The sequence below is a fragment of the Chrysemys picta genome, chromosome 7, assembly GCF_011386835.1.
Source record: "Chrysemys picta bellii isolate R12L10 chromosome 7, ASM1138683v2, whole genome shotgun sequence".
Classification (NCBI taxonomy): domain Eukaryota; kingdom Metazoa; phylum Chordata; order Testudines; family Emydidae; genus Chrysemys; species Chrysemys picta.
The window spans coordinates 13805277-13825911 of NC_088797.1; the positions used below are offsets into that span (position 1 = coordinate 13805277).

General features: G+C 41.2%; 1 protein-coding gene across 24 annotated transcripts in view; it reads left to right on the forward strand.

The window, feature by feature from the left end:
* The window catches only part of CNTN4 (contactin 4), a 657650-nt gene that overhangs the window by 332525 nt on the left and 304490 nt on the right, over positions 1-20635 (forward strand). For all 24 annotated transcript variants that reach the window (XM_065550819.1, XM_065550814.1, XM_042849912.2 and 21 more), the window contains one exon: positions 7412-7552. In XM_065550819.1, coding sequence (XP_065406891.1) covers positions 7498-7552 — 55 coding nt within the window. In that variant the 5' untranslated portion in view covers positions 7412-7497. The remainder of the gene's footprint in view (positions 1-7411; positions 7553-20635) is intronic.

Genomic DNA, 20635 nt, shown 5'->3' on the forward strand with positions numbered 1-20635 from the left:
TTGCCACTTTATATCTGACAACTCATATATTAGGTTTTGGAGTGTTTTGTGCTTACCTTTAGCTCTTCTTTTGTTTAGGTGATTAAAAGATGCCTGTTGCTGTCTGTATGTGCAACATGCTTCATTAACAGTGATTTATTTTGGAGTTTAGAGGAATTGGCACTCTGTAGCACACCAATGGGTAGAAGAAAAACAAACGTGAGATGATTGCTAAGAAACCTTTCTTGCTACTACTACTTTAGCTGAGAGCCTGAGGCATTTTGCAAATTTTATTTCTGAATGTCTCCAAAAGTGGAGGGTTTGTATGCTGGACTCTGGGCACTAACATTTTCATCAAAGAGTACAGTGCTTTCCTTTACACTAGAGGGAAAAAGAGAGTTCCATCTATTGGTGTTTTCTTTCTGTACAATGTGAACTCACTAGCCCAAGTGCCCTGAAAGCTAAAGGCCTGTTTTGTTTAGTTTTGAAGCATTAAGCACCCACAACTACTGTTGAAATTAATGAGAGCAATGTGTGCTCAGCATCTCTGGAAAACCAACTCCTAAATGCCTCAACAACTATGCACATCTTCTTTCTTCTAATACCTTATCATGCTCCAAGCTTATACAGTCAACTTTCTCTGTCAAAACCCAGTTATGAAAAAGGTGCCTTTCAGAACAAATTGCTACTGATGGTGGCATTACCAAAAGTAAGGTTACAAAAGGATCTGCACCGTTGTTTCGAGGTGGGGTATATCAGAGGGGATATAATTAGAGTTTAAATCATGAGTCTCTCATTTTCATAGCTTAAAAAAATTATGTGATGCTTCGACACCATTGATATTTCCTTTTAAGAATAAGAATTCCTTTTATGAGTGTTCAGGTTTGTTGCATTCCTTTCCAAAAGTGATACCAAAGGCTTTTATTCAACCAGAAAACAGAAATTAGAGATGGGCAGGATCTTTTCAATTATTAAATTCATTGCCCAGGCTTGGTTGTTTCCCTTTCTAAGGCGGTAGTCATAAAACATGTACCAACACTTCCAGTACAAACATAGCTGTTGGCAATGGGCCTACTGGCATAAATGATAACTATTCATGTGAGAAAAGGTTTTCTGGATCAGGTACGTGAAATGGGAGAAGAATCTGGGATTCTAAGTATAGGAAAATGAAGCAGTATCTAAGATACCACCTTATTTTAAATATCGATGAATATTATTTCTAATGGTGTGCTCGCTCCCTCTCCCACCCCCCCACATTTACTTTTTACTTCCTCTCATGATGGGGCTTGCATTATTTCTATTCTAAATCTATTGGAAGATTTTCCCATAGCCCATTAGATGTCACATTTAGGGACTTGGGTAGGTATTTTATCATGCAATGCCAATGTTGGGCTGGCATGCCAAAAATCCAAGTGCCTGTTTTCAATGGGACTTCTGGGAAAGCTGTTATATAGTACCAGGAAAATAATGCTTCTGAAACTGTAATATCATTCCAGGAAATAATTGCTTTCAGCAATGGCATTTCTGGGAATGACATCAAAACACGGTACTGGTCCATGAATTTGGTGAATTTCTATATCTGCTAGCACATCCTCAAGGAATATATTATAAAGCAATTACTAAACCTGTTATCCCCCCCCCCTTTATGTGCATAAAATTTCCTTTGAGATTCATGGACGTCCTGAAGGAGACAAGTGCTATACGTAGGCTGGTCCTTAATGTCACAAATGATGAGAATTTCAACTTTGATTATGTCATGCTGGCTGGAGTGGTTCATGGCAGTGAGTGCCAACCTCAGGGCAGACACACCACACTGTATATTCTATAATTAGATTTCACCAATCCAGTAACAAATGTGAATTCTGAAGCACTATAACAGTCTTACCACACAGTCATAGACAGTCCCCTTGTGCATTCCAGTCTGTCATGCCACCCAGGTATGATGAGCTAGTGACAGTTGATTGCCATACACTAACGATCAATAAAGATTCAGGTTGCTTCCAGTCCCAAGAGCCCAGTCACTTACCCAGGTCAATTTGTACCTCAGATCTCACACCAAAGACAATGGTTGTAGCAAATGAAAGAGTTATTTACAGGTTAAAATAGACAACATACATAAAGAAATCAATTGCAGATATGGTTCAAAAAGGTAACAGACATGAAGTAATCTGTCAACACTCCATGTCTTTTCGGGTTAACCCAGGTTGACCTTTGGGATCTCTGCTTCTGTTTCCTAGCTGCAGCAAACAGCAAAGAGATGAAGAATTTTCATGCCAGGTATTTTAATTTCCAGAATTCAAGATAATGGAACAAGCTTCCTTGCACATAGCACCTTCATTGGTGTGAGAAGGCCATTAACCCAGTCTTCATATTGTGATGTGTTACAACCACCCACTTAGTATTGATAATCTTCCTCTGCCTGCTTGGGCTCTCAAATTCAGGGCAGACATTTTTACAGTTATGAAGCAAAACTTGCATATTACCTTATAGCATGAGATACAGACATTACAAATAAGATTAATTCATGTAGCAACGTACAAGTATTTTATAGTTTAAACACTACACTAAACACTAAATACATCGTTGCAAGTCTAACATCTATCTTGAAAACGCAGATGAGCTGGTCTGGTTTCCAGCTAAGAATTTGTCCATGCTCAGCTGAAGCCTACAGCCTTGGCAAGAGCTGGCACCTGGTCTACCATCATCACATATTACTTCAAAATGCTTCTTTAAAGCAGACGCATCTCCCTTTGATGTCTTCTGATTCCATTGAAAATGTTGAAATAAGCAGAATTTTAGGGAGATTTCACATTTTCCATTGTATTTGATAAATAACTATGCTGAATACTAATACATATCTGTGTCATCATTTTTTTTTTCAGCTAAAACCAGGACAGGTAGTTGTGGTGTTAAAATGATTTTATAGAAGGGAAAGAAGCTGCCATCTTGAATGCCTTTCCTAAATGTTTACAAAAATATTATGGTAATAACATCGTGTCAGTCAATGATCTACTTTTCTCTTTCTTTTTCCTGTATATTGAAAGTTTCAATGCAAGTTTTGAAAATGTGAATAGAGATATATCTGCATGTTGTGGTATCATGTATACTTGGAAGCCACCTTAATACTTTATCCCACTAAGACCAGACACAGCACAAAAATGAAAGGTACCAATTACTCCCCTGTGTTGGAGCACCCCAATTTCTGGAAGTAGGATGGCAGTACATGGCACATCCTGGGGTGTCTACCAAAAGATCAGCACCTCAAGAGGAGGAGTTAGAAATTGCAATATGAGCCACATGAATGACAGAGTGCCATTTGGCTGCTTTCTGATGCCTGTAGAAGAAAGCAAACCAGAACTCCAGGCATCTAGTTCCAGCTCTGTCAGGGACTTGCTTGGCCATCAATTTGATCGAGTTGCCTACAAACTGATCCCCAAAGTCCATTGAATCAATGGAAGTCCTTCAGCAGGCTTTTTGGATGAAACCTCTAGCCTCTGTATTCTCAGTTCTTCATCTGTAAAATGGATGCTATAATACTTCCTTACCTCACAGGGATGTATGCAAACCACCTGGAGAGTTTTTTAGCTTGAAATTGGTACTGTTGTTATTTAACCTTCCTACTAAAATGTGACTTGGTGAATGTGATCCAGGAACCACTTAGTGCCAACTGGCAAGGGGCACAGAAGGGGGTGTATAGGGTATAGGGATCTCCTGGGTCTGGTATGTCCATTCTAGTTTACCAAAGAATGTCATGTGAGGTCTCAAATAAAAGCCAGTGTCACACTGGTTGTCATTTTGAAATGCATGTATGGATGTTGTGTAAGGAGTTATGCATATACAGTGAAAATTATGTTCTAAAGACTTTGTCATGGGAATGGTCACCAGCAAAGGTGAACAAGTTTTCTGTTAGATATGATTTTTTTTATCTAGGGGGCTTTTACATGTAAATTAAGTATTTACAGTGGACGAGAAGCTGGATATGAGTCAACAGTGTGCCCTTGTTGCCAAGAAGGCTAACGGCATTTTGGGCTGTATAAGTAGGGGCATTGCCAGCAGATCGAGGGATGTGATCATTCCCCTCTATTTGACATTGGTGAGGCCTCATCTGGAGTACTGTCCAGTTTTGGGCCCCACACTACAAGAAGGATGTGGAAAAATTGGAGAGAGTCCAGCAGAGGGCAACAAAAATGACTCGGGGGCTGGAGCACATGATTTATGAGGCGGGCTTAGGGAACTGGGATTGTTTAGTCTGCAGAAGAGAAGAATGAGGGGGGATTTGATAGCTGCTTTCAACTACCTGAAAGGGGGTTCCAAAGAGGATGGATCTAGACCGTTCTCAGGGTACCAGATGACAGAACAAGGAGTAATGGTCTCAAGTTGCAGTGTGGGAGGTTTAGGTTGGATATTAGGAAAAACCTTTTCACTAGGAGGGTGATGAAGCATTGGAATGGGTTACCTAGGGAGCTGGTGGAATCTCCTTCCTTAGAGGTTTTTAAGGTCAGGCTTAACAAAGCCTTGGCTGGGATGATTTAGGTGGGGATTGGTCCTGCTTTGAGCAGGGGGTTGGACTACCTGACCCCCGGAGGTCCCTTCCAACCCTGATATTCTATGTTTCTATGATTCTATTGTGTAGTTTATCAAGGGACTCTCCTCACCAGTCTGAACTGAAGGTTAATGAAGGATTGTGGGAATTTCAAAGAAGAAAATTAACAGGAAAGCAAGCAGCGGGGAAGGGAAGACATATCTTGAGCTGCTCATCAAGGGTTGTTCTACTGTATTTGGGGGACATCCTTTTTATCCTTCACCCAGGAAGTAAGCAGACAGTGAGTTTACTGCATGGGAATGGGATTACAACCAGGCTTGGTTGAAATAGCTGCAGAGAACTTTGGGTGAGATAAGCTTCTCTTGATGAGAGGATAACTTCTTGGTTACGTTTAGAAAGCATGTTGTGATTCTCTAGAAAGCATGTTGTGATTTTGTTTTGCCTGTAACCATTTGTTTCCAATATTCTTACTCACTTTCACTTGAATCTCTGTTCTTTGACAATAAATGCACTCTTGTTTTCACTGCAAATATATCTACCTGGTGTGGTGTTAAGCAAAGTGATGATCCCGAGTTAAGTCTTACAAGTGGGTGTGGACTGTTCCGTTGGGAACAGCGGACCTGGAAATTCCCAGTGTGTTCAGCGGACAAGGGGTGGACGCTACAGGGAACAGCCCCAGGATTTGGGAGTTGGTGTGTGCCTATTGCTATCTGTGCAGAGAGAGTGAGGTGCATGTGTTGCCAGGGGCTGGTGGTTTCAGGGAGCTGAATCACAGCAGCCACAGACAAGACTTGCTAAAGCCAGGTGTTGGTGAGGTGTCTCACAAATCTCAGTGCCCCTGGGGATCATCATAGTTAGTCTTTCTATATGCCAGTAGCTGTGTTTTTTGTGGCGTGTGCCTGTGTGTGCATTGGAGATATTTTCTGGCAGTAGATTAAGTTAATTATAAGTGTTATCCTACCTCTTGTGTTCTTAATTAGGTATCAAAGGAAATACTACCTGTAAATTACTATTCTGCTCAAGTTCCACTCAGCTTATTCCATGAAGTGAGAAGAATAATCCTAAACCATTGAACTGCCCCAGTATAGTACAAGTTTTATAAATAATACCTTATACATAAGGATCTCTGCTTATTGGTGAGAATATGTTGTTGGAAAGCCAGAATGTGAAGAAGACATTCACAACATGATGGTGAACATAGGACAAAATTCTACTCTCAGTTGCATTGATGTAAATTGAAAATAACTGCCTTGAGTTCTGTGCAGTGACCCTGTACTTATGTTACCATAACTGAGAGCACAATTTGGCACACAGAGCATAACTAGTTTTTTACCTAGTATGAAATCTGTATTACGAAATTGGATACTTTCCCTCATTAATTGCTGCAAGAGAGAAACAGCTTAACATTGTAGATCAATTCAGAGGTCAGTCACGACATTTTTTTAAATAAAATTAATTATTAATACCCTAATCATTCACTTAAGATGTTATTAGTTTCATTGATCAGTCCTTCCTGCTTATCTACAGCCAATCTAATCATCATGCATGTCAGAATATCTGAATATATTCAGTTAGTCTTCACCCTCTTCAAATTACATCTTCAGATCAGAAGATAAGGATTCTTAGTCTTCTCAGCACACTGAACCTGATTTTATTAGAAGAATCTTATCAATTTTAGCTCACAAAAGCAACCAGAGACTTCTAATGATACTACTTCACTTTCTATTAGTCATGCAGTTTGTCTTGTAAACATGAAGGCTCCTTAACTTCTAGACATCAGAGATATGAATAAATGATAAGAATGTATGATTGGTGAAATTATGTATTTATTTATAGTATTTAAATGCCTGCTGTGGTTATTTCCGGATAGAAGTCCTATGTAGAAAAGGGATATTTTCTCCCCCTAATTTGTCATGGAGATTAGAGTGCCCGGAAAAGATCAGGTTTCATTTGGAAATGCTTAGATGATAATTTCATTGAAGGTTTCCAATGTGTTTCGGGTTCCTTATCTGCGCATGGGTAACAGTGTGGATGCTTCAGGAAAACTTCCCAGAGAAGGGGTGGGAAGAAAAAGGTCATGCTCTACAGAAAATGTATTGCCTCGAGACATTGATGTGACTCTCAGATGTTTTACAGCACTGTGATCCTTGGCTGGCCTGATGGTCTAGTGACAACACGACATGCTGCCATGCAGGAAATCTGAGTTACAGTGTAGAAATTAGTCCCAAGCTGACTATGTCACTGCAGGGTTATGGGAGGAGAGGGAGTACCCTGGTTGAGTAGGCAGAGAGAAGACCTCACCACCTCTAGAGACAGTCTCCTTTGGACAGAGTGAGATTTACAATTTCTGGAGGTAGCTACATTTTGCTCAGTTCAGTTGCTGAAGTACTTTGAAGTTGTCAGACAGTAAAGAGGGATAATAATAATTCTTTCATCTTCAAAGTGTTTTACACAATTAACTAACTAATAACAGCTCCCCCATGAGGCAAACAGGTGAGTTTACAGAGGGGAAAAATGAGGCAGAGAAGTTCAAATGACTTGCCCAAGGTAACCGAGAAAGTGGAGGACGCAGAATCAAGATTATATCACAGGAGTCTGCCTACCAATCCTATGCTCAGATCACATAGACTGCACATCTCACAGATATACTGCTCCTCTGCAAATACCGACACACACTCTGTAAATCCTCTTCTTTGTTCTTCAGATCCTTAATTTCTAATTCCTGCCCCCACCCCCACCCCACCCAGACTGACTTTATAAAGCAACAATTTCTGTTTCCCTCCAGGTGTTAATTTCATTTAGCTCACATGGAAAGATACACTCTCATAGTATAAAAAGCTGTAATCCTAAATCTCATTGTAATGTGTCTCTCTTTTTTCCCCCCCACAGATTAAAGGTTGTGTAAAACTTAAAAGAAGCAGCATTCTATTCACTAGTTATTGGACTCGCGCCTCCTTTGACCTCGGAAACTGAAAATGAGGTTGCTATGGGAACTGCTCGTGCTGCAATCATTCATGTTGTGCCTTGCAGGTAAAGTGTCACTTTAAAACTTTTTGATTTAAAAATGCCACTGTATTTCACACTAATTCAAATTACACCAAGTTTTATATGCCAATGATAAAACAGCAAAGTAAGACTCCACTCTGTGAACTGCATTAACAAAGACTGCTGAACAGACCAAACCAATGCTCTCAACCTGCTTCTTTAATATTGATTAGTATCTCCAAAGCTAGACTCTGCTATTTCAGATACCAGTTCTACCCATTTTTAATTGAGTTGTTGTTGACAAAAGCTATTGTTTTGCCCATGTTCCATGCTAAGCAGTTCAATGCTCAATTAAACACTGGTATAGTATAGCATTAAATCCTATGAGAACAATATTGAGAGGAATGATACAAATAATTTGAATAATATGATGCAACACTGTACTCATCTTTTTAACTGCTACAGCACTGTTGTGAGTGAACTGCAGAGTTGTCAGTATTTCAGTCCTCCCTTAATACAATCTAACACTCCTTCAAATGCTTGATCCCTGCCCACCATAGTCCAGATCTTCTCCCACCTATATTGTCGTCATCTTGTTTTTCCAACACCAAGGTTGGGTAGGCCTGAGGTTATGAACAGACTCCATCCACATCTGTTTGGGGCACAATTTGAGCTGTTGGGTGTTGCCTGGATGGTTTTATGTTATACCACTGTCTCCTTGGTCATCCTCGGCCTCTCTCTCTCTCCATGGACATGTCCAGAAAGAACAATTTCAGGCAATCGGTAATGGGTTGTTCTACCAACATGGCCAACCCGTTGTAGTTGGCACCTTTTGATGATTATAGTCATGCACTGCACTTTCAGTCTTCTACAGATTTCTTCATTTCTTAGTCTGTCTAGCCTTGTGACACTTAAGATATGGCACAGGCACTTCATCTCAATTGTTTGCAATTTTGCTCCAGGTATTTTTTCAGTACCCAGGTTTCACAACCAAAAAGTAATGTGGGTACAATGAGTGTTGTATGTAGTCGTGTTGTAGCTCGTATGGACACTGCTTTTAAGATCCATACACTTTCTGTGAAAATTGTGTTGGTAATAGCTATCTGCTTGTTGATGTCATTTTGATAGCAGTTGTCATACAATGGAACCCAACTGGCAGAAACTCTACTTGTTCAATGTCTACACCATTAATGTCTAGTTTAGCCTGTTTCTGGATTTCTTGATGTTATCATTGGTTTTGACTTTTGTTCCTTCATTTTTAAGCCCCATTCTATGGCTGTTATGTACAAGTTAGTTGCTGCTTCTTGGTTGTATTCCTCTATAAACACAATAATTATAATATCTTCTGCAAAGTCAAGGTGATTGATAATCTTCCCCACTGCAGGCTCCACCAGTGTTGCTGAGGGAGTTGAACAAGACATTTTCAAAGTGTATAGTAAAAGTATTGGACTTTATATGCATCCCTGTTTGACTCCAGTTTTCACTTCAAACCACTCTGTCAGCTTGCCGCTGACTCATACTGTATGTCAAGCTATGTTATACAGACTCTGCAGTATTTAAATCAACTTGCTGCTAAAACCATACCTCTTGATTACTTGCCACAGAGACTCTCTGTTAGGAGTTGAATACTTAGTCAATGAATATGAAACAGGTATTGAGCTCTGTGTGACTCCAACATTTGATGACAAACAAGTATCTGATATGCCATAGAACATCCAGATCAAAAGCCATCTTGTGACTCAAAGGATTTCCTCTGCTCTTTTTTTTCATTTGGTCAAGGATCACTCTACAGCAGTGGTGGGCAACCTGCGGCCGCGGGCCGCACATGGCCCGTCATGGTAATGTGCTGGTGGGCTGCAAGACAGTTTGTTTACGTTGACCGTCCACAGGCACAGCCGTCCGCAGCTCCCAGTGGCCACGGTTTGCTGTTTCCGGCCAATGAGAGCTGCAGGAAGCGGCAGCCAACATGTCCCTACGGCCTGCGCCACTTCCCGCAGCTCCCACTGGGAACAGCGAAGCGTGGCCACTGGGAGCTGCGGGCAGCCGTGCCTGTGGATGGTCGACGTAAACAAACTGTCATGCTGCCCGCCAGCACATTACCCTGACGGGCCGCAGGTTACTCACCAATGGTTTAGATTGTATTATGAAAGCAGGATCATGTTTCCCTTGTAGTTTAATGCTCATTATGCATGATGAGATGCATCTAAAGCTTTTCAAAGAGCTGTAAATATTTTCTGATAGAATGAAGGCATCTCCTTCATTCTGGGCATTGTCTGTGCTTCCACAATAGATGACTTTATGGTGCTTTGTGGAAAGTTCACCACTTCCAGTCCAGTGTGTCTCCACAAATGCCAAAAATGTCTATGGAAAAGATGCCACTCTAGTTCTGAATTCTGCAATTCAAATTCTGACTTTGTCTCATTCATCCTCCTATTAGAACTATAATCCTCCCTGCAAAGATGGATATGTTGATTTCCCTTCCCTGTCTCCCAATCTTCTCTGCCCTGTTTCAATTTTTTCCCTGCCTGCATCTGTGCAGTCTGTTCTCAGCTGACCTGACCCAGGGCTGTTTTCTAGTTTGATTGTCTGCTTAACAATATATAACTGGGAAATGAGTGCTGTGGGGAGTGTAGGCCTCAACTAAGTGAGAGTTTCTGGGATATGACTCCTAGCAAGAGTGCTATACACCCCAAATCCCTACAGTGGGAAAATCTCATGATCTGTAATTCACCCCTCCAAACCTTTTAAACAGCCTGTCTCCACTTGGGACATATTCAGTTTCTTAAACATTAATCTTCAAAATCACTTTGTACATCGTATTTTTGCAAAACACAAGCCCTACTAAATAATTTCATATTTTTATTCTAGAATGGAGGCCTGCTTCCCCCCCACCCTCTCCAGAGACATGTAACTTGCCTGAGAAGCAAAAGCACTAAGGCAATACAGCTAAGCACACACCCTAATTCAGACAAAAAAGCGGCTTCTTTGCAAACAACGGACCTTATTCTGATCTTGTTAACAAAGGTGTAAAACAGGAATAGCTACATTTGCATGATACTATTAAAATCAGTGTGAGTGAAATCAGAATGAGGCCCAAAATTGTGATGCCAAACACATTCAGAGGTAGAACAAAGGGTTGCTCATGAATGATAAAGAAATACAGTAAGGGCATTTTGAATCTTCCTCCTCCCTTGATAAGACTTCATTGATGGCTTTCTCATTAAACAGTATTAATATTCTTAAACACTTGCTTTGTTCTGAATGGGGGTAGTTAGGTTTTAATTAATGTTTTTGTCATCTTGTTGTTCATCTTGATTGCTTTTATCCACTGCTTGATATTCAGAATTCTTAAGTGTTTTCTTCAATAACTTGTGTTTTCCTTCCTTTTATATTTTTTTGTTTCTGTGTTACTTTTGAGTATTCTCTAAAAGCCAGTTGAAAATATGTTTATTCTCTTAGACTCAGGACCACTGAACATTAGGCCACTTTGTCTAGGTGCCTAAATATTGATTTAGGTACCTAACTTTAGGTACCCACATTTGAAAATGCTGGCGCAAGTCTCTTAAATGTACTATGACAATTCAAGAGCAGGATGAACACTAGTTACAAAGTGTTATACTATTCCATACATGGTGCTAGAAATTCTAACTCTAACAGTGTGTCTTAGGTATAGGTCTAGTATAATTCTATGTTGTTTATACATAATAATAAATTCACCCAATCTCACAAACCACAAGAATGCATGTTTATTTGCTATCATTTCCATCCTAAAAACTCATACATAAAAAATCTGTTTCTCCATGATATTTAAAGCAATTCAGTAAAATAATATTTCAGAGGATTGTGTTTGGGTTTTTAGGCCTGATGTTTTTTTACATTCCTATTTTTCCCATTTAAGATTTAATTTAAATGAAAACTGGCCTTAATACAGATTGTTCTGCAGCAGCAGTTTTTCCCTCTCCTGTGCTTTGCAATGAATTTCCCAATGACATGGTGTCACATTCTGTGTTCCAGTTAAGTTGCACTCACCCCGGAACAGAGGGGGTGATATCAAGTTTTGGGCACGTATTATTTCAGGTGACTGATGACTATCTGAGGCTTGGTTTTATGGCAAGACAGAGAAGTGCTGCTGCTTTGAGAGAATTTTTGTAACTCCTGCATCATTGTGTCTTTAATTGTTTGCCAAAGATGGCCACAGCTTTGGATAAGGACATCCTTAGAGTGAAATCGAAAATAAATAATATTGTACTGTCCTGGGACTGGTCTAACTTAATCTCAGCTGTAATGGCCCATGGGCCATTCTGCAACAGAGAATAGCCACAGTCTGGTTTGCTCAGGCCATGGGGGAAATATGACAAAAATGTAGAATATGACACGGTTAATTAAAATTTGTTATATTAGTATGATGGTGGTTAATTACTAGTTCTATAGCTGCCTTACTGTATGATGTACATTACAATACCTAAAATATATAATATGCTAAAAAACCCACCACCTATCTCAAAGAGCTTGCGGTCTTTATTTTATTTTATGTATTTTTAGAGCACCAACAATGTATAGGCACCAAAATAAAGTAAAGTTAAAATATAAGAGTACTGTACTTTCCTGTTCCTATGATTACATGATTTAGGCTCCCTTCAAAGTATCTCTCAGTAAAACTGAGATTTTCCCAAAAATATGTCCTAATTAGAAACTAACAAGATGAAAGGAAGGTTAAGGCTCCCCTGTTCCTAATTCCTTGAATTGATTGTATGGGATTTAGTCTCTTGGTTTTATGGATAATCCTTGTTCAGCACTACAGAGGTGTGAGGAAAACTTACCATCCAAATATGGCCTGGACCAAACATCATTACTCTCCTTTTCTGGAACTCCTAAATGAACTCCTTGTGATCTCAGAACATTGTTTTTACCTGTGAAAACTTGTAAGACTCTGCATAGAAAGACATATAGGAAGAAAGAGGGGTGTCAGGGAATCCCACTATGGAACTAGCATCATGAATCAAATCAGACTTTTTGAGTTTCTTTAAATTTTCAAAGAGTGTGTATTGTTTTGTTAGGTTCAAAAGAAAATATTTTTAAAAAGTCCTAGAAAGCTTTGTTGACTCCATCCCTTCAAAAAAAAAAGGTTCAATCAAATCAAAAGAATATGAGGTAATTTTCAGTTTTCATAATAAATTACGGTTTAGTACTGTAGTAGTCTGAGATGAATCCAACCTCAAACTCAAAATCTGAACACTCCTGAACCTTACTATTCAGAATCCAGATTTGGATCTAAATTGTGAAGCCTTTTCCCATCTCTTAAATGTAATTAATTCATTCCAATTTCCAGAAATCACCTTTTTAGGGCATTACCAATTGTCATTTTAGGTATCCAGTTAGGAAATCAGCTACTTACCTACCTTTCTGGTCATTACTATGAGCTTTAAAGATCAGAATTCCTAGCTCTTTTCTCACATTGGGGAGAAGTTGCTCACATGAGCAGTGTCACTGAAGTCAGTGGGACTATTTGTGTGAATAGTCATCAGTGTAAGAGGCTCACGGTCTACTTTAATATTAACTCTAATGATCCAGTGAGGAGTGTTGGAAAAATAAATTATATATAGACCAATCCTGGACTGTATTTAAATGTTACCTACTGGTGAAAATCTATTAATAATTCCTTGAGCTATCTAGTCTCCTTCATATCCTGCACTGCTGAAGGTCTACCTAGAACGAAATAAAACTCCCAACATATCCTATTCAACATATACAATATAACCTTGGATCATTTTCCCTGGACATTATAACTAATGCCAATTGTGACCAGGGCCGGCTCCAGGCACCAGCTGACCAAGCAAGTGCTTGGGGCGGCACTTTGGGGTAGGGTGGCGTTCGATTTTTTTTTTTTGATTCGGTGGCGCGGCGCTTGGAGTGGGGGCGGGGGCTTCAGGCAGTGTGGTGCTCGGAGGGGGGGCGGGGGGCTTCGGGCGGCGTGGTGCTCGGAGGGGGGGCGGGGGGCTTCGGGCGGCGTGGTGCTCGGAGGGGGGGGCGGGTGCTTCAGGCGGTGTGGTGTTCTGAGGGGGGGCGGGGGCTTCGGGTGGTGCGGTGCTCGGAGGGGGCAGGGGCTTCGGGCGGCATGGTGCTGGGGGGGGGGCTTCGGGCGACGCGGTGCTCAGAGGGGAGCGGGGGCTTCGGGCGGCATGGTGCTCGGTGGGGGGGCGGGGGCTTCGGGCGGCGCGGTGCTCGGAGGGGGAGCGGGGCTTCGGGCGGCATGGTGCTCGGAGGGGGAGCGGGGCTTCGGGCGGCATGGTGCTCGGAGGGGGAGCGGGGCTTTGGGCGGCGCGGTGCTCGGAGGGGGAGCGGGGCTTCGGGCGACGCGGTGCTCAGAGGGGGGCGGGGGCTTCGGGCGGCATGGTGCTCGGAGGGGGAGTGGGGCTTCGGGCGACACGGTGCTTGGAGGGGGGGCAGGGCTTCGGGCAGCGTGGTGCTCGGGGAGGCGGGGGCTGGCGCGGTGCAGCGATCGGAGGAGGGGCAGGGGCTTCAGGCGGCGCGGCGCTTGGAGGGGGCGGGGATTTTGGCGGTGCTCACGGGGGGGAGGGGGTTACGGCAGGGCGGCTCTCTTCTTTTTTGCCTGGGGCGGCAAAAAAGTTAGAGCCGGCCCTGATTGTGACCGCTAACCTGGGGTGCCCTTTACAATGCTTTGCTGCTGTAGCTTCCAGCCTGGACTGCTCACAAACAGCCCCCAGCATGTAAGTCACTCCCAGTTATGTCTCTGTGTATGCTGCACCCAGCTAGCCACACCTCGGTTCTTACCACCCTTGGTTATGGTGCTGGATGACCCCCAATTTCTCCCCAGTTTCGGAATTTTCCCCCAGAAATGTATGTCCTGTACTGCTCAGCCCTCTTCTGGACAATACAAATATTTTAAGTCTGTTATTCTTTTCAGGGAATAATGTGCCAGTTTATTATTGCAAATAGTTACTCAGACACTTCAGTTTAAATACACTGTATTAGGTAAAACAAATTTATTAACTAGACATAGAGATTTTAAGTGAGTACAAGTAATGAGGCATAAATGGTTACAAGAAAAATAAAGACGAGACGCTTACTAATGCCTAACTATATTCGATTCAAGCAAAGTTTCTCACCACATGCGCTAGCAAATTACTGACCAAACTCTCATATCAGGACCCCTCCCCCAGAGTTGAACACCTGCTTCCTCTGTCTCTGCAGGTGCAGTGAATGAGATAGCCAGACACACAGAGAGAGGTATATTAGGGTATATGTTCCTCTTTTTTTATCCTTTCAGCCCCCCTCTTGAAAAACATTTCCAGGTGAGAACCAGTCTATGTGCAAGAATATTCCCTGCTGATTTTTCACCTGTTCGAACTTCCTTTGCCTTCCTTTCCTGCCAGATGACTTTGTTCACTGCTTAAATGCAAATTAAGGCAACCACACATTCCTTTGTTTAGGAGAGACCTGTTGCCAACTTCTGTTTGGGCAGGGCTGTGAGATTAGGAACCATACAAAGGGATCTTATAACTTCACATATAATGTTGCCACAGATATTTTACAAGGACAGTCCTGACCAGGAAATTATGAGTTTCCAAATGAGACCTTACGAGGCATATTTTGTACAAAGATTACAATAGTGTGTAGGGTGTGAATACAAGGGTGTATTCTGTCACGTCAATATTCTTAAAGACTCTGCTATATTTTCTAGAATCTTTCCTTGAATTTCCAACTTTGCAGAACTGCACTCCCCATAATTACATGAATACTACAATGCCAAACAACCCTGATTTGTTAGGGCTTTAAAAATCCTGATGCTAATAATTGTAAACCCAAGGGGGAATGGCCCATAAAAAAACACTTATCCGTCTTTAGCAAAGATCCAGCAATCTCTTTCTTGTAAAGTATGAGATAGCCATATGTCACAGAATAAAATATATGTGGCTAGGGATGGGAAACTGAAGCTATGGTATACAATGGACCATGTGAAGTCAAAGAAATGACACCAGGGATGTATATGGTCCAGTATATCTGCCATACACTGCAATTCTCCATGCAGAAAATATCACCCCCACATCCCCCAGAATGTTCTGAGTGTTTATACACAAAACTAAAGCAGAAGAATCAACTGAGGAAAAAATTGATGGTGTGTTGACTGAAACTTTGTAGTAATATATGGCTATAAATCCTGCATATAAAAATGACACATTCTACTTGGAGATGATATTCAGATGACATGTGACCTTGAAGAACTAAAACCAGCCCACAAAGCAAAATCTTCCAAACCCCATTGCAATTTAATTAAAATGATCAAAGCATAAACAAATGATAAATTCCACTCATGAGACTAAACTGATCCCAAGTCAACGAAAACAGTAGTAATAAAGAAGGACTAATATGAACCATAAAAGAATCTAGGAAAGTCTTGTGGTGATAAACAAAATACATCAAGACTCACAGATGTAGCATATAAAGCTGAGTTAGCAAAATGAATAATCAAAATGCAAAGCCACTGATTAAAGTGTAATACTCCAATGTAAATGACACCTACACCAGAAATAAATTAATACACCAGAAAAGCACTCCCATTGCTACAAAGAAATGAATGTCAAGACAACCAACTAAGCATAAACTTGTGATTCAGGAGCAAAGCACAGTAATAATTTTCAGGGATCGTGAAGATTAAACTTTACAGAAAAAAATCAGTTACATCAAATAGGTTCTGATTTGAGTGAAATTATTAGATTAATTTTTACATATGGTACCAGGCCATTCTGACTTTAGGAGAAGCCCCACAATTCATGGGGACATAAAATCAAGTTTTCAATCTATTGGATCTTTAGTATTCAGATTAATATGAAAAGTAAGGAGAATGAGAGTTGATAGCTCTACTTGTGGAGTGGTGGGGTCTGTGTTACTTTAGTTGATTCACTCAACTTTTCTAGGAATGTTACTTTTGCTTACTGGGTGGCATATTGTCTAAAGTTGAATCCTTTTAATGCAGTTTTATTTATTTTGTTAATTTCCATAATTTAATGTTTTGAAAATGTTTGGTTGCCATCAGCAAGAGACTTTCCTAAAAGGTCATTTACCTCTCAGATGGTTGCTATGACTCATGCAGCATGTAGAACAGCGATTGGCAAAACTTTGGCCCGCGGCCCACGAGGGTAAGCACTGTGGTGGGCCGGGCCGGTTTGTTTACTTGCCACATCAACAGGTTTGGCCGATCACGGTTCCCGCTGGCCGTGGTTCGCCATTCCAGGCTAATAGGGGCTGCGGGAAGCGGCAGCCAGCACATCCTTCAGCCCCCATTGGCCTGCAGCGGCGAACTGCGACCAGTGGGAGCCGCGATTGGCCGAACCTGCGGATGTGGCAGGTAAACAAACTGGCCCGGCCTGCCAGTGTACTTACCCTGGTGGCTTCAGGCCAAAGGTTGCCTATCCCTGATGTAGAACAAAGCAAAACTCCCATTGATTATATTGGGGCTGGGATGTCACCAGAGACTTATTTTTTCTTGAGATGAATTTGTATGCTCATGAAGGATGCTGGATTGACAGCACTGAATACAGAGGCCATCCCAGTAATGGACTGTATCCTCAGGTGGTGTAAATTACTCGATTGCCTTCTCTAGAAGCAAAGGCACAGATTCATTGTCTTCTATAGAGCTATGACAATTTACACCATCTGAGGATCTGGCCCAACCTGCCTAAAATCTTACTAGAAGAGACTAGTACTACAGATGGTAGTTCTTCTCCATGCGTAATGTATACTTCCCAACAAAGGTGCTTCTTGAGGCGGTGGATTGTGTGATGTTGTCCACCAATTCATTTAACGTAGGACACCAAGGAACCATCAGACAGTAGAAGCTTTAGGTCTGTCTTCCTTTCCAGGAGACTATCGTCACTGATTACAGCAAAGGGGAAACTAGGGAAAATGTATTTGCAAACATGCTTGCCAATTGCAGTACAATTTCATACATGCCCTTCTTTTCTTTTCTTTTCTTTTCTTTTCTTTTCTTTTCTTTTCTTTTCTTTTCTTTCTGTTTCACAAAAGAAATATAGCAATTGCCCTACTAGATCAGCTATGAGCGCCATCTAGTTCTCTATCCTGTCTCTGCCAGTACCAGATGCTTAGAAGAAAATGTAAGAACTCCTTTGCAGGCAGATGTGGGATTATCTGCCTCCCATATTAAGTTTCATCCTGGTCTCTAATAGTTCCAAACTGCCTTAAGCTCTGAAGTGTGAGGATTAATATCCATTTCTAAATTATTACCATTAATTGTAACTCTGGATATTATTGTTGCTCATATAAATGTCCAATCCCTTCCTGAATATTGCTAAGTTCTTGTCATCACTGACCTACAGTAGCAAAGAGTTCCACAGTCTAATTGCACATTGTGTGAAAAGTGTTTTCTGTGATCAGTTTTGGACTTGCCACCTTTTAATTTAAATGAATGTCCCTGTGCTCTTGTGTTATTAGGCAGCCAAAGAGAACAGAAATTCATGATCTACTTTCTCTGTACTATTTATTATTTTATATGCTTTCATCCTGTGGCCTCTTATTGATATCCCGTTTAAGGAAGTCAGGTCTTTATTCATACATTTGGAGTAGGACCTTTTTTGTGTGCAAATATGAGTATTCACATATGACCAAGCATATTCACCTGAAAGTTTTGCGGTTGAGCTCCTTCTCCCCTGCCCACTGCCTCTTTTATAGATGTATAAAATACACAGATGTGTGTTTGGAAGTGAGGATGTTAGAACACATGGAGAAAGAGAGTAAGGAAACCAATGACTTTTAAGCAGAATTTGTTTGCTTCTGTAATTTTCCTCTCTCTAGATCTTCTGAGACAATTGGGTTTCTAGTCTTGTTGTTCATAACATTTACTCGAAGCTCTTTGCAAAGCAAAACTTGTCAAGTAAAATTGTTTGCCTTCCTTCCTTTTTTAGAAGAAAGCTCATAAACTCATGCCCAAATAAAAGAATCCAGAAGTGACAACTTGTTATGCAGTTTTATGATCATGCTTTTGTTTTTACTAAGTGTGTTTTGTCATAGGGAAAATGCTATAAAGAGTTTATCCATTTAGTATTTCTGAGTGATCGGTTTTAAAATTAAAGTGGCCATTTAACAGACTGCAAAGTGTGCAGGCCAAAATACAAAGACTTGATGTGTCACATCATGAGATTTAAATTTGCTTTATTGATTAAAATACATGAAGAATTTTATTTTTACTCTCCAACAACATAGCTTGGTAATGAAACTTATTGGATTGTCTGTGTAAGTCTTTGGTTTATAATCAATGAAGTGATATGTATAAAGATGAGTTTGTTGTCATCGGTTTGTTGTAAGTTAGGACCCGATCCTGATAGGTGCTGAGCACTGCTGCTAGCTCCCAGAATAGTTTGTATATATAAAAGGAAAAGAATAGCTGAAACTTGGGGGGAGAATGGCAGGGATGGGGAAATTATGTTGGAACCCTGCTAAGAAAGAGGCTGAATTGTGCCTAACATGACGATATCCATAGGGGAGTAAAGAGGGGTTAGGATTCCACCACCACTTCAGAGCTCATGTTCAAGCTTCCCAGATCCTAGCTCCTGCCACTGAGAAGCAGAGGGGCTGTTCCTGAGGTGCTCCTTCCTTGAGAAAGTGTGTGGTGAGAAAGCAGAACCATGGCACCCAGTCCCCTATATGCACTGGTGAGTGGAGCTGGTTGGATGCATCGGAGAGGGTATTTTATACCCCTAAAAGGGGTGTCACAAATTGCTTTCCCATTAGTACAACATGAGAGCCCCGGAAAGAATACTGTCCTGCTGAGCGGTGTCGCTGCCTGCCCTACAGATTGTAGAGGGCAGGGATTAAATTGAATAGATGCAATAATTATGAAAGCTAGAGAAGATGAGGGGGATACATAGTTAAAACAAGGCTACTGCAGAGAAGGAGAAAATGATGGCAACATAAAACAAAATAAGAGGATTGTAATGAACTCTTACTACAAAATGAGAACCTCTTCCTCATGACACACCCTAACTCCACCTCAACAGTTTTTCGTGGGTGTCTGCTGGGATGTGTTGTGTGTTCTCACACTGTGCTTGTGTGAAGCATTATGCACACTTTCCTTGCAGTGTATTTTCCTTTCTCTCAATGCATGTATTTTCTTTCAAGGCATGAAGTGGAACCTTTACTGTTATGCAATACTTGAGATTAAAAATCCCGTTGCTCTATTCAGTTTTCTTCAGTTAAAAATCTTTGCCTGTTACCCAGAACATAACTAGCATTTTTTCAGCACTCCAGACCATTTTCAGGGTCGCATACTCAGCAGTAAAGTCAGTAGAGTTATGCTCATTGACACCAGCTAATGTTCTGTTCCTCCAATTCTAATTTAGGTAGCGATTCCTTTTCTTCTATCTGTACGTCCAGTAAAAGTGTCTTCTGTACATCTTGGGTTTCTGAAGATAACCAATCTCCCAACTCTGGTGACACTTTGATACATAGATCTCTGGGTATCTCTCAGACATAAAATGAAAGTGTCCTCACAACACTCCTGTTAAAACTGTTGTATTAGATGGAGACTACCTGTATACAGATGGATAAGGTGTGGTCCATATTTTCAAAAAGATGTGTGCAGATGTGTGCACATTTCGTATTTTGCCCCTGATCACGCAGCAATTCACCCTCAGCAAAGTGAAGGTGTGATTGTAGCATGGGTAGATCTACCCATGCTAGCTTTAATCTATCTAACACTGGTAACAATAGTAGGGAAGATGTGGTGGCACAGGCTTTAGCATGGGCTAGCAACCCATGTACGTACCCAGGGTTCCCAGTGGGCTTGTACTTGGGGGTCTAGCCCACACTGAAACCTGATCTGCTTTATCTTCACTATTATTGTTCCTTGTGCTAGCTAGATTAAAGCTAATATAGATATGCCTGCCTGTGCTGCAACCACACCGACACTAGACTCGCCCTTAGTGGCAGAGCCAGAAACTGAATCCAGGAATCCTGACTCATCACTCCGAGATTTAACCTCTCTTCTGAACTCCATCCTCAGAAACAGAACAAAACAAACCCCCCACCCCAAACCAGTGGCAGATTAGCCACTGTGCCCAGGTGCCCCAGCCAATTGGGGGACCCCAGAAAAAT